Source organism: Sinocyclocheilus rhinocerous, unplaced genomic scaffold, assembly GCF_001515625.1.
Source record: "Sinocyclocheilus rhinocerous isolate Xijiao unplaced genomic scaffold, SAMN03320098_v1.1 scaffold200, whole genome shotgun sequence".
NCBI lineage: Eukaryota > Metazoa > Chordata > Actinopteri > Cypriniformes > Cyprinidae > Sinocyclocheilus > Sinocyclocheilus rhinocerous.
This window is the reverse complement of record NW_015641014.1, coordinates 2,132,846-2,147,100: the sequence shown is the minus strand read 5'-3', so window position 1 is coordinate 2,147,100 and position 14,255 is coordinate 2,132,846. Positions and strand designations below refer to the sequence as shown.

The following is a 14,255-nucleotide window of genomic DNA, read 5'->3' as shown; positions in this document are numbered from 1 at the left end:
AACCCGGGAAGTAACTCGTTGTAGTCCCTACCAGCCGTTTTTGTAGGCATTAAACTGCCAGAATTTTAAAAGACTTTCAGCTTCGTAACTTTGCAGATATTGTTTATGCTCAAACAGCAACATTACACACTAACTAACGTTAAAAAAGTGAAATCGCAATCAACCATTAAAGCATATCACAATGTTAGTTTAAACATTTAACCTACATAAATGTGCGCTATTAGGTGCATATCCAATCGTTTGTGCCAAGAGTGGAAGCTGAAGTGCGCTGTGCAGGACATCAGTGGAAACAAGTTAAAATACGCCGTCATTTTTGCTCATAAAGCTAAGAATAATACATTATTCGGGACTGTAAAGGGTCTACTTTTATTTGTGTGCACTCACAATATCAACAAAATGTTGTACTTTTGTAAAATAAAGAAAACAACTAGGATGTGCTTTCCGCCGTCTCTGTCTTGAGCAGGAGCGCTTCACAAAAATGAACCGAAACTCATCGAATATTTTCCTTACAGACATGATGAATATATCTATAGAAAGCTTTAAATGACTACAAAATGAAATAATTCAAATCCAAAACAAAAACTCTTTCATTATGTAATCAGTAAAGATGCATTTCTCTCTGAATTGGCGTCCAATGAGATGGCGAGTCAGGATTGTCAACTTCATCTTTGCGACTCTGACTCTGACAAACACTAGTTTATTAATAAATAATTCAAATATCTCCTTACTATTTCCCCCCGACACATTCATGTTAACTTTTGCTGGGGCTTTGCATCAAGCTTTAGCCTATATTTAGCGCACTCGTGTCATGTTGCTGTGCACCATGGTCACAAAAACTCATCATTTGCACACGTTTTTATGCATTGGAGTTAAAAAACGAGTGATTTAAGCCACTGAAATGCAAGCAACAGCACTATATGCGCAAGCTGTCTGTTTCTGAGCGTGAATTCTGCAATTGGGTCAGATCGAGGTCGGGTCATGTTCACACCTTAAACGAACCGTACCAGAGTTTGTTTGGAAGCGGACCGAGACCACCTCTTCAGTTGGGTCTCGGTACGGTTGTTTGGTCCGTACCCGAGTGCGACTGATGTATTCACACCTGCCCAAAAGATCCGCACCAAGAGGGGAAACGAACTTGAGTTCGATTCAATCGAACCAAACAAGACAGGTGTGAATACACCCTAAATATCTTGGAATTAAGTCCAATATTATTTGAAGATAATACAATCCTCATCAATAGAGACATAAAAACACATTTTTGGCATAATATTAAGAAATGTGCATTGTGCACAAGTAGTACTCCCGAATAAAGTTTAATTATTATTTTAGTCTTAAAGGGGTCATATGATGCGATTTTAATTTTTCCTTGCATAGAGGAGAAACAATAATGTACAGTATGTGGAAAATAATGTGTTTTTTTAACCTTAAACAGCATAAACACATTTCATTACACCAAATACACTAAATAATGTTCTTTTTAGCAACATCATATGACCCCTTTAAGTGATATGTCATTAAATATGTTAATAGATTTGAACTATACTTAGTATGAAATAAATGTATTTTAAATATATTACTTTTTTTTAGGATACCTTACAATTTACTACACATAATCATAAAAACTTCTATACACTTTCAGGTTATCATTGTTTGATATTGCATCTCCGGTTTTATTAGGTTTTATTACATTAAAATTACATTTTTAAGCATTTATTTAAATTTTTTTTTAATTATTATTAATTAAATTTAAAAAACCTATATTCTCTGTAAGTGAAACATACAGGGATATTTACTATTCTTCAAAGATAGGCTTTTTAGATACGTTTATTATTATTGGGATCCAGTGAGGTATTTTTCATGACACCAGCCTTTTTGACAAGCAAGTCTAAGTCCCAAGTTGTTTTGTTTTGTGACACTTACTGTGGTTGTTTTCACTCGGCCTCCCGGCTGTGCACACGTCCAGCCCGTTCTGTTTACCAATAGGTCACAGCCTTCGTCATCCAAACAAGGCATCATCTCACACCATTGTCTGCTCCTGACAATGTGCACTGTTAAAAGAAGAGGAAAATGAATATGAAGAGGAAGTTAAATAAAATAAATGACATTTCCAACCTATTTCACTTCCACAAGGCCATATATTTCTTTGTGAAACATGCTATTTAATATGAAATTAAACATAGAGTGGGGCTTATCATAGTGTAGTAATTTTTTACTCTGGATTGACTAGAACTGTGTTTTAAGATGATTTCATTGGTGCACCTGATGTGCAAAAGAATTGTGATAGAATAGTACTTTACATAGTAGAGGAAATTTACCTAAAAATGATTTTAGCATTATGTATTAATGTCATGAAGGTTAAGTTTAGTTAATATAAAACCATCATATGACATAGACTAACATAGTTTGTCTTAAAGGAATTCCCATAAATACATAAAATTCAAGAGGTCAAGACATGGTAAAAATCAGGACATTTCACGCAACAAAGGCAAATAGCAATGAGAGAAAAGCGCTCCAGCACTTGGCCTAATATCCTAAGCCTTTCTCTTTGAAACAGATCGCTGAAGTCCAACAGTGAGAATTTTTTCCTGAGGTAAGATTGTTTTTGCACTTAATCAAACATAAATGTCTATTTATAATAACTAGGGCACCCTTACATGTTCATTTGCATACCATGACACCCCAATTGGCCCTTAGAGAGAGTGAAAAAAGGGAGGGAGGAAGGGAGGGAAACTGAGAGAAAATGAAAGCGAGAGAGAGAGAGAAAAGAGTACATTTGTGAGGTAGAGAAAATGATAATAAGAGTGAAATACAACCCAGGGAAGCAAAAGTACATAAATATCAGGGTGGCAGCATTTGTACGTTTGGAGGAAGGCTAACAAAGTGTTTGGAGAACAAGTAGGTACAAATGGAGGCGAAATGTCATTCTCACCAAAGGAAAAGGCACGTTCTTAAAGGTAAAAAATAGTTGTAGAGATGCCTTCCAAACTCAAAGTAGTTTGTTATGTAGTGAATGTTTCCCTCACAGCGTCTACTCTAGGGACTAGCTTCCGCTACTAATCTCCAGCATTAGTATTCACTGTTATGCCCTGGGCCATAACGACAAATAAAAGAGCCTTTCATGCAAATTCGGTACATCTTCAATCTGTAGGCATGATTCACAAAACCGTAGGTTGCAGCCATTGGTGCTCTTATCTATGTTTTAAGATTAGCATGCTATTCAACGCTAGTCTTATAAGTAGTTTTTCAGATTTTTTAAAATATTAATTCAGAGTTGGGTGTGGGTTGGTTGGCTTGGTTGGTTTCCCCTGCCAAAAAGTAAACAACAACAGTTGAACTGCCTGCATGCTTAAAATAGTTTGAAAAGAAGGTTGTGTCGACCTTATGTGCCACAGATAGATAGATAGATAGATAGATACTGTAGCTGGTTGGATGGATGGGTAGACAGATAGATAGATAGATGGACAAATGTGTATATATAGGCAGGCAGATAAATAGATAGACAGACAGATGAGTAATTAGATGGATGGAGGTATAAACAAATAGACTGGATTACATTCCAAGATTTTCATTGAAGGTCTATGTGATTTTTGATAATGCTCTATGGGAAAAGCGCAAGTCAGATCAGAAAGCAAATTAACAGCATCCCGAGTCAGACTGAAGGACATGAAAAGCTGGAAAGCTCTAGGAGCCATTACATTTTATAAATGTCTGGTCTTGCATTAGGGATTTGTCAAGTTGACATACTGTAATAATGATGCCCCAAAAACCCTTTATTTCACAGTAAAATACTCAGCTATTCCGAAAACCCCCCAGATCCCACCTCTAACTCATTCTCTGCCTGTCTCGGGCAACACGTCGGATCACTCCGGCCTCCAGTGATGCATGACACATGACAGATCATCAACATTTTAACACTTTAAAGAAGTAAAGTCAACAAATCCACAAACAACAGCTGAAGAGAGTCCTGTCAGCACAACACAGTAAGCTCTCAGACTCTGTCTCTAATGAGCTGTCCCTCGTCTCCTGCTATTGAGCATCGAGACTGTCACTCCACGGATGCCAAACAGACTATGACAGAGTGCACAAAGTGCCTCTGAATCAATGCATCAAAGAACCCTCTGAACTTGGAGTTTCTGGTCAAAGGGGCACAAAAGTAATATGGAAGTTGCTTACTGAGACCAAAATGTGACATTGTCCAGATAAAGATTTTGTGTACCTGATTCTGAATGAAAACATCTTGTTCTTGCATAACTCAGATCTGCATTGCAAATTCCTCTTATTGCTAGATGCTGGAAATCGAATCTGTTGAATTATAATCTGTATATTTGGAGTATCCACACGTTGGCAGTTTGAAATTAGAAAAAGGCTAAACAAATACCAAAATAATCCCTGCAATCAATTCTTGTGAGAAGATTTCCTTGCTAACTATTCATGCATCTCTCTTTGCGGCTACAGATGGCATCTAAATTGTGACAGATCACTGGAAATCTCCATTATCACACCCAAAATGATTTTTCTCTAATTCTTTTTTGTATACGTAAAGTATTCAGTGTGCTTTTCAGCTGTGGCTCTGCAATTTACAAATATTTTATCATTAATCAAAATTATTCAATGCACAAATTGCATTTTCTGTAGGAAATATCAGAGCTGGAAAAGCTCTGAAAAGCTGAAAAGTTTTTTGTTCTGTGTAACTGTTCATTGTCAGCTTTATATGAAGATGATCCCACAAAAATGACACTCTTCACTGCTTTAAAATTGATGCAAGGAAAAAAATGACCAATCACAAATCAGTATGCAAATTGATTTAAGAAAAAAGGCCAATTTGAATATTTAAGGAACAAACTGAAATTTTACAATGCTACTGTGATGACAAATGAATCATTTGAATCAAAGATAAGTTAGTTCGTCGAAATGGATAGTTCATGGAAATGAACTGAACTTGTAATATTGTCTTTACATCTTAAAGGGATAGTTCACCCAAAAATAAAAATTTATGTCATTGTTTACTCACTCTCTACTTGTTCGAAACCTGTACAAGTTTTTTTCTTCTGTTGAGCACAAAAGATATTTTGAAGACCAAAGTTAGTAACCAAACAGCTGCTGGTAGCCATTGACTTCCATAGTATTTTCTTCATCTCCATACATAGGGAAGTCAATGGCTACCGTCAGCTGTTTGGTTACCAACATTCTTCAAAATACCTTCTTTTGTGTTCAACAGAAGAAATTCATACAGGTTTGGAACAACATGAGTGTGAGTAAATGATGACAGAATTTTCAATTTTGTGTGAACTATCCCTTTCAGTTTACATCGGACACATTATTTAAACATTTATTATTAATGGGCAAATAAAAAGCACATTAAAAACAACAAAATGTTGCTTATTTTGTTGCGAATATTAGATATCACGCCTACATGCAAGCACTGTAATGGTGAAATTCTGTATTTTTTTAAACCTAAATTAGATTTTTATAATGGGTTCTTCATAATGTTCTGAGGAAGGGTAGTTCCAGTCCTCAAGGCCCTGTCATTCCTGCCCCAGTTAAGACTTTAGCTGTGACTGATGACCGATGCAGAGGCCGGACTCAAGATTTATCGGGACAATAAATGAGATGGGCTGCTCATTGCAGCGGACTGCGATTACTCAAACGTTTGGCACAGACGAGAACATCAAACATCTGTCCATACATTTTTACAGCAGACACAGCTTGAGAATCCTATATGTTTAACATTCACAGTAATGGCACACACTAGTATTCAGATCAGTGCTGCTTACACAGGAAATGCCCATAATTTACAAGTAACACATGTTGTTGTTTATAATGAATTCATGAGCTTACATTTCAAACAGTTTCTAAGACAAGCCCCTTCTGTTCTCAATGTTAAGCCCCCCACTGTGACGAAATCATTGAGGGGAATTTATGATGTCATAAATTGGCCAGCTAATGAATTGGATGTGAATATCAATTAATATTTTCTATCTATTGTTTTGCGTCCATCATTCTCACAATGCCATTACACTAGTATTGCCTGTGCCACTTTTCACAAAGCTGCTGATATTTCTATTGCACATATTCCACTCAAAAACAAACATACAGTATGATCAGTGTAGTTGGATTCACAAATGAACAAGTCTTATAAACCAGGTCTTTTAATGAATCAGTCACAAGTTATTGGTTTGAATCAGTCTGAATGAATCTTAATGAAGAAAAATCTAATCTGAATGAATCACTGGATCTGTTAAAAATAATCACAAACTCTCTGGTTTGAATGAGTCTAATGAATCCTTTTTTAAATGAACTCTAATCAATCAGTCTTATCGGTTACTTAACAAACATCTGAACCACAAGTTATTACTTATATTCATACTCAACTCAAAATCAAGGAAAGAACTGTTTTGTGTGTTTGAATCACTAGCATTACTTACTGGAAATATTTAAAAAATGTACTCTTGAATCTTTAAGACATTCAAATGTTTAATTCAGTAATTTTACTTTATTTAATGTATTTGATAATGATAATTAATATGAAGCATAATTATCAAATGTATACACAAAATCTTATATTTTTAATATTTATTAATAATGTAACCTTTCAATGTTTTAAAGATTCAGTTTATTAAATTGTGGTATTTCATAGTAAATTTATTTTCATATTTATATATTATAGAAATACATACATGTACAAACACACCAATGCTATTTAAGTATAATTGAGATACTATTGTATTCTACTAGATTCAGTTAATATGAATATATTTAAAATTAATATTGAGTTAGTTTTTTATATTTTCAGTTTTCATTTTAATTTTAGTTATATCATTTTGTTGTGTTTTTGTCATTTTTGTAATTTTCTTAAAATGTCTAAGTAGTTTTTATTTCAGTTAAAATAAATTAATTTCATTTCATTACACCATCCCAAAACTTGCTTTGATAGTGCCCCTGAAACAGAATAATACACTTGGATTAATCACCAAATGCACAAATATGTGTACACTGATTGTCCTCACCACCGTAATTGATTCTAGAAAACAAAATGAAGGTATCTTTGTGAGAGGATATTTGTGTAAAATAATATATGAGGAGTCAAGGCGGAGAGTCTGTGTAACCTGTGTTATCATGGGCACACCTGCAGACACTTCATCACAGGGCATGCTAATTTTTAGAGCATTGTGGAAACACAGAGGATGCATTATATAATTAGTTTCTAGTGGGACCACTTATGTCAAGTCTCTCTATTTATTTAGTGGGTGAGCCAAATAACAATATATTTTGTGTCCTTATCTGTCCTTACAAAAATATAAAGCCATGCCAGCAACTGCAACTTGTATTAAATCTAAAAAACATGAACATGGCAGTTGTAGCTTTTGGTGTCTCCGACGTGATATAATCCCCATATGAAGCGAGCTCCATCTTGACTTTGGTGTCTTGATTGATGGCGCAGAACTTCTCGAGTCACTCCCGAATGTTTTGGGGAGCCGGTATCCCATTTGTAATGCTGGCGCATAGACACCCGCGATACGAGGCAGATGCTTTTGAATTGGCTGCCTGAGGTCAGCCCTGACCTATCACATCCATCTAGGCTGTGTGACTAGGGAAACATTACTAATCCTTGGGCTGACATTCCGAATTCGATTGCAGAGTCAAAGATATGGAATTAATGCAGGTGCTCGGTGAGCGGGACTTGATTATCCTGACACCTGGCAGACGATCACCTTGTCTAATTGTTAAAATGCTCTCCTTCCTCTGACATTCTGCATAGTTTTCAGGGCATATTCCAGCTGTCGGCTCTCACCTCCCCGCTACCACCAGCTGAGGGAATTGGGTTCTGTTGCTGTCACTTCCCTCCCGCTTCCAGGCAGAATCCGCAGTCCCTCTGTGTCCCAACATTCCGCAGCCGCCTCTCGTTTAGCTTTTTCTGTCTGATGCGATATTGATGCCAGATCTTTCCAGGCCACTTTGATTCTGTTCTACATGAAAACTTCATGACGGTTTAATTTTCTGTTGGTTTGATGATAAATTCATTCTAATTGCTATGTAGACGTCATTGCCCAAGACGTCTTAAGAGATTCCAAAGAGCAAATGTGTTTTCGGCTCTGCTTTTCTTGTTATTCATTTTACATGCAGGCGGTTTTGCAGTTAGAACTGACCTGTCACTGTTCTTGTACAAGTGAAAATTTAATTATACTACAAACATGAATTATACATAATTTCAGCCTGGTTTCATGCCAAAGAATGTGTTTTCCATTTTTCAGTCTGTGTGTGAGCGTTTCATTTTATGTTAAGCACCACGATATACTTAAGTGCTACGCCTCCAGGTTTCGACTATATATTACTGTTCAAAAGTTTGGGGTTGGTGAGAATTTGTTTAAAAAATGTTTTTGAAAGAATTCTCTTACACTGACCAATGCTGCGTTTATTTGATTAAAATACATTATTACATACATTATTTGATAAAATTACAGTAAAAATTTTAATATTGTGAAATATTATTACAATTTAAAATAACTTTTCTATTTGAATAAATTTGAAAATCTAATTTATTACTGTGATGGCAAAGCTGAATTTTCAGCAGCTATTACTCTAGACTTCAGTGTCACATGATCCTTCAGAAATCTAATTCTAATAATAATTAGTATAATAAATTATAATATGTTGATTTGCTGATTTATTATTATTATTATCAATGTTGAAAACAGTGGTGCTGCTTAAAAGAACAGCATTTATTTGAAATTTTGATCCATTCCATCAGCAGGGCATGTTTCCTCAGTCCTGCTGTCGTGAGACTAAAGCCTGGCAGTCTTAGTACTAATACATAATGGCAGACGTGCGGCTATTCTTTCTCAGTATCAAAACCTGTCTGATTACCTGCCTTTTATCAGATAAAGCCACAGGGCAAAGAACAAGATAAAACAGCAGTGTTGTCTCATTTGAAGAGATCAGGCTATATTTAGCAGAAGCTTTTTATCCAAAGAAACAAAACAACTGAAGAAATCGATATTTCTTTAATAGCTTCAGACACTCAGAGTAGCAAATTACACAAAATTAAAAGCGAGTAGGGTAAATAGTTAAACGACAAACAAGACTGAGGAAATATTGAGGGAGCTGTGGAGTTCAAGAAAAGATTGTCTTCGCATGCAGGGGGTAAATTGTCAATTGGATACACTGAAATTTTCTTTCTAAGCCTTAAAATTATATCTGAAGAGCAGAATCCATTGGTTGTTATGAAATAACTGCATTTTTGAAAGGCCAAAGCCTCAAGACCTCTGCACGCACCGATAGAGAAATTGTATCCGGCTATCTTGTTAGAAAATGCCAACGTAGAGTGACTGATTTTTATTGTCAATTTGGTTCGTAAGCCATGAGACGATTTTCCAATAACAGCAATGAGGAATTACTGAGGCACATTTTTTTTCCTGCTTGCATAGTTCTGTTTTTGCTCGTTTTATGTTTGTAATCTTTATTGTTTACTGGATTCTGTGCTTTTTTACGGCATTTCTTCAGCCAGGGTTACTGACTGGCATGTGGTGTAGCCCTCTACAGGTGATGTAAGGTCGTAGAAACACGGAGGACTGTGTCTTTCAAAAGCAATTACTCAAGAACACCTACTTTCATCTGGCCACGAAGAAACTCCTACCTTACGAAATATGTCTTGAAATTACTCGGGTGTCATAGCAACAACTGAAGGCAAGAAGACATACGACCACATGAAGATAAGCGCAGGTCACGCTGAAAACCAGTCCATGCAAGACTAAAACTAAATTGAAGAAAAAGGGAACAAAACAAATGTACTTGGAAAAGCTGTAAATGGCAAAATAATTTTAAAAAGCTCTAATTTTCTTCTCGGATACAGTACAAAAGCAAGCTGAAAAGAAAGTAATGAGATAAAAAAAACTCTGTATTACGTATTTCCATTATGTTCACTTCACAGCTGTATTCAAAAAGAAACGTATAGTGAAATTAACATGAACAAATGACTCTAACGAGCCAGTTCTTTTAATGAATTGCTCAAAAAGACTTTTTGGTTGAGTCTGTGACGAATCCTTCACTTAATGAACTCACTAAATCTGTCAAAGCGCTTATAAACATCTGATTCACTGAAATAACATCTGATACACTTACTAAGCTGCAAGTCATGTCAGTCATGTTTGTCTCAAAATTAAGCTGTGCATGTTTAAGTTTAGTTTCTCAGATCTTTTAAATAGACCAGCGGTTCCCAAACTGGGGTGCGCGCACCCCTAGGGGTGCACAGACTGACCAGCAGGGGTGCGCGAGAGAATGCTTTTGATAATCTGTGTGCTTTTTTTGAAGGGGCAAGTGAAAGAGAATTTTACTTGCCCGACCGGACAACTAATCTAATTTTATTAAAACATCGAATTAGGGAAGCACCAAAATTTCGGCGAGAATGATTCTGATTTTATTACACTTGGTGTAAACGGCAATTCATAATGGATAATCAATAGTAACAAGGTCGCGGCAGTTGAGACTCACCTGAGACAATGTCATGGAGAAATCGAAACAAACGAACACAACTGCACACAGAAGAAACAAATTAGTCATATAAAATGTAATTTTCCAGCAACAAAATTGTGGCCAGTGAAAATGCTGAGTGGCTAGTAATTTTGGAAAACCACTAGCCACAGTGGCTGGTGAGCAAAAGAGTTAATGTCAAGCCCTGTATACAGTGAATACTTGTAATTATACTTGTATTGCAGTAAAAAATGTGGTGTTTAACCGGAGTACGGTGGTGGGGGTGCTTGACATGTGTCAAACACTAGAAAGGGGTGCACGCTGCAAAAAGTTTGGGAACCACTGAAATAGACCATTTAAACACAATTTGTCATTTGTGTTTGCAAAAGTTTGGTATTTAAATGACAAAAAAAAAATACAGAAAAACTTTAATAGTTTATTCATGAACAAGTGACTCTAAAGAGCCAGTTCTTTTAATAAATAGATCAGAAAGACTTATTGCTTTGAATCAGTCTGACAAACCCTTCACTTATTTATCTCACTGATTTTGTCAGGTAGTTATTAACATCTGATTCACTTACTGTATTTTAGGATTTTAGAAAGTTTGGTCATATGACAACCTGTAGTCAAGATTCACTTGTCATTTGTTTTGTTTTGCAAAAGTTTAGTACTTAACAAAAACAAACTATCAGAGATGAATAATTGGCTCTAATGAGTCAGTACATTTGAATAATTTAAAAAGATTTATTAGTTTGAATCAGTCTGATAAATCCTTCATTTAATGAATCTGTCAGAGTGGTTATTAACATCTGATTCACTGAATGAACATCTGATTCACTTACTGAACTACAACTCTTTCAGTCATGTTGGACTGATTTTTTTTTTTTAAACTCAGGTTTGTTCATATGACAACCTATAGGCAAGATTCATTTGTGTTTGCAGAAGTTTGGTATTTAACAAAAACAGACATCCAATTCAACTAACATAATCCGATTCATAAACAAATGACTCTGAGGAATAGCTAAAAAAACTTGCTGGTTTGAATCAGTCTGACAAATCCTTCACTTAATGAACTCACTGAATCCATTAGATCATCTGACTCATTTAATAAACCACAAGTCTTTCAGTCATGTTTGACTCTAAATGAAGCTTTGTGTATTTAAAAATTTTAGAAGCTTAATTTTGTTCATATGAAACCCGGTAGATGAGATTCACTTTGCAGAAGATTGATGCTTACATAACAAAAACAAATGTACACAGTCTGATTCATGAACAAATTACTTCAGGGAACCAATTCTTTTATTGACTCACTCAAAAAGATTTACTAGTTTGAATCAGTCTAATGAGTCCTTGATCTAAAGAACTCATTAACATCTGTTTCACTGAATGAACATCTGATTCACTTACTGAACTGCAACTCTTTCAGTCATGTTGGACTAGAAATGCAGCTTTGCGTATTTAAAGATTTCAGAAACTCACGTTTGTTCATATGACAACCTGTAGTCTAGATTCACTTGTCATTTGTGTTTACAGAAGTTTGCTATTTAAAAAACACACGGCAGCTCGGAGCTAATCTCACCAACTCTAAATTTCCCCAGCGTCCGTACACGTGACCTCAGGCACTGATGAAACCTGCAGCAACAACCCAAATCCTGTGAGTGACACTTCAGCCACACTCACTGAGCAGCGTAATCTCACGGATCAGACTGGAATCTGAAAACCCCAGCTATGGATGCTCTGGCGGGCTTAGAGGCAGTGGCACCAAAGCCTGGATGAGTCCCACCTCAGCCCCTCCACTCTTTCAGTCATGTTGGACTGATTTTTTTTTTTTAAACTCAGGTTTGTTCATATGACAACCTATAGGCAAGATTCATTTGTGTTTGCAGAAGTTTGGTATTTAACAAAAACAGACATCCAATTCAACTAACATAATCCGATTCATAAACAAATGACTCTGAGGAATAGCTAAAAAAACTTGCTGGTTTGAATCAGTCTGACAAATCCTTCACTTAATGAACTCACTGAATCCATTAGATCATCTGACTCATTTAATAAACCACAAGTCTTTCAGTCATGTTTGACTCTAAATGAAGCTTTGTGTATTTAAAAATTTTAGAAGCTTAATTTTGTTCATATGAAACCCGGTAGATGAGATTCACTTTGCAGAAGATTGATGCTTACATAACAAAAACAAATGTACACAGTCTGATTCATGAACAAATTACTTCAGGGAACCAATTCTTTTATTGACTCACTCAAAAAGATTTACTAGTTTGAATCAGTCTAATGAGTCCTTGATCTAAAGAACTCATTAACATCTGTTTCACTGAATGAACATCTGATTCACTTACTGAACTGCAACTCTTTCAGTCATGTTGGACTAGAAATGCAGCTTTGCGTATTTAAAGATTTCAGAAACTCACGTTTGTTCATATGACAACCTGTAGTCTAGATTCACTTGTCATTTGTGTTTACAGAAGTTTGCTATTTAAAAAACACACGGCAGCTCGGAGCTAATCTCACCAACTCTAAATTTCCCCAGCGTCCGTACACGTGACCTCAGGCACTGATGAAACCTGCAGCAACAACCCAAATCCTGTGAGTGACACTTCAGCCACACTCACTGAGCAGCGTAATCTCACGGATCAGACTGGAATCTGAAAACCCCAGCTATGGATGCTCTGGCGGGCTTAGAGGCAGTGGCACCAAAGCCTGGATGAGTCCCACCTCAGCCCCTCCTCATTCTTACCATCCACACATGCTGGACTGGCTCTGGTAGTGCCGGCAATCTGGCCCTTCCTGCAGGCACACCTGGCCGTCTGCCGGGCGATGGTCCTCCTTGGCTGACTGCTGTCCCTGTCCAGAATCACGATTTCACATGTACCCGCCACCAGCTGACCTGAATGAAGGACAAAGAGTTTAGAGAAATGTCAGCTGGGCTTTCAAAACCACCTGGATGAGAATCAAATCTTTAAGAAAATGTGAATGGTGCCAAATTCCCTGCTACAGTGCTAGAATGATGTGGCTGGTTGCCAGTAGGGATGTGCGCGACGACTAATTTGACTGTCGTTTAAACTCAAGTTTTGTATCTGACTAGTCGACTAGTCTAAAAGCAAGAAACCCCCAAAAAATGTTAAGAAAAAAAAACCTCTGTGCGTGCGTGTAGCATATATAATAGCCTATATTTGAAATACTTAATCTATGAATCACACTTTCAAATCCCTCAATGAATTCCGCTTGCCACACACTTGCCTAGCGTTATCATCATTTCATTTTAGGCGGTCGTTAAAAAGAAAAAAAAGAAGAGCATACACTCAACGTCGGCCAAAGCATAGCTTATTTATTCAAATCAGCTGGGGAAATGCAGAACAATGGAAAATCAATCAATAATAGCCTGACAGAATTCTTAATCTTCATATAACGTTAGCCAACATATTAAAACACAAGTCAAAAACAATAGGAAGGTTTATCAAGAAATAGCATTAAAACGGCTTTTAAAAACATACTTCGTGTAGGCTATATTGTCTAAAAACAAAACAATGCAACAATGCCCATTTTACTTACTCAGACCATGCGTTATTTGTTCAGTGAAATTATCAACATGGTCTGGTGAAAGACGGGACCTAAGGCGATTAACAATAAAATTCCTGCACTTGAAAAAACGCCCTCGGCAGGAACTGAAGTCGCAGGCACGCAGAGATAACGAAAAGCAAGCCGATAAGAGTTTCAGAAAGCGCCTGGACATCCCGCACCACCACCGAAGTGGGTCTTCGTTAGAGGAATAGACG

The 14,255-nt window shown here is 36.5% G+C and overlaps 1 protein-coding gene across 2 annotated transcripts in view; it reads right to left on the bottom strand.

The window, feature by feature from the left end:
• Positions 1-14,255, bottom strand: part of LOC107753604 (protein FAM19A5-like) — a 52,880-nt gene that overhangs the window by 1,492 nt on the left and 37,133 nt on the right. For both annotated transcript variants that reach the window (XM_016569805.1, XM_016569806.1), the window contains exons 2-3: positions 13,217-13,366; positions 1,921-2,048 (exon numbers count right to left, since the gene is read on the bottom strand). In XM_016569805.1, the coding sequence (XP_016425291.1) occupies positions 1,921-2,048; positions 13,217-13,366 (278 nt within the window). The remainder of the gene's footprint in view (positions 1-1,920; positions 2,049-13,216; positions 13,367-14,255) is intronic.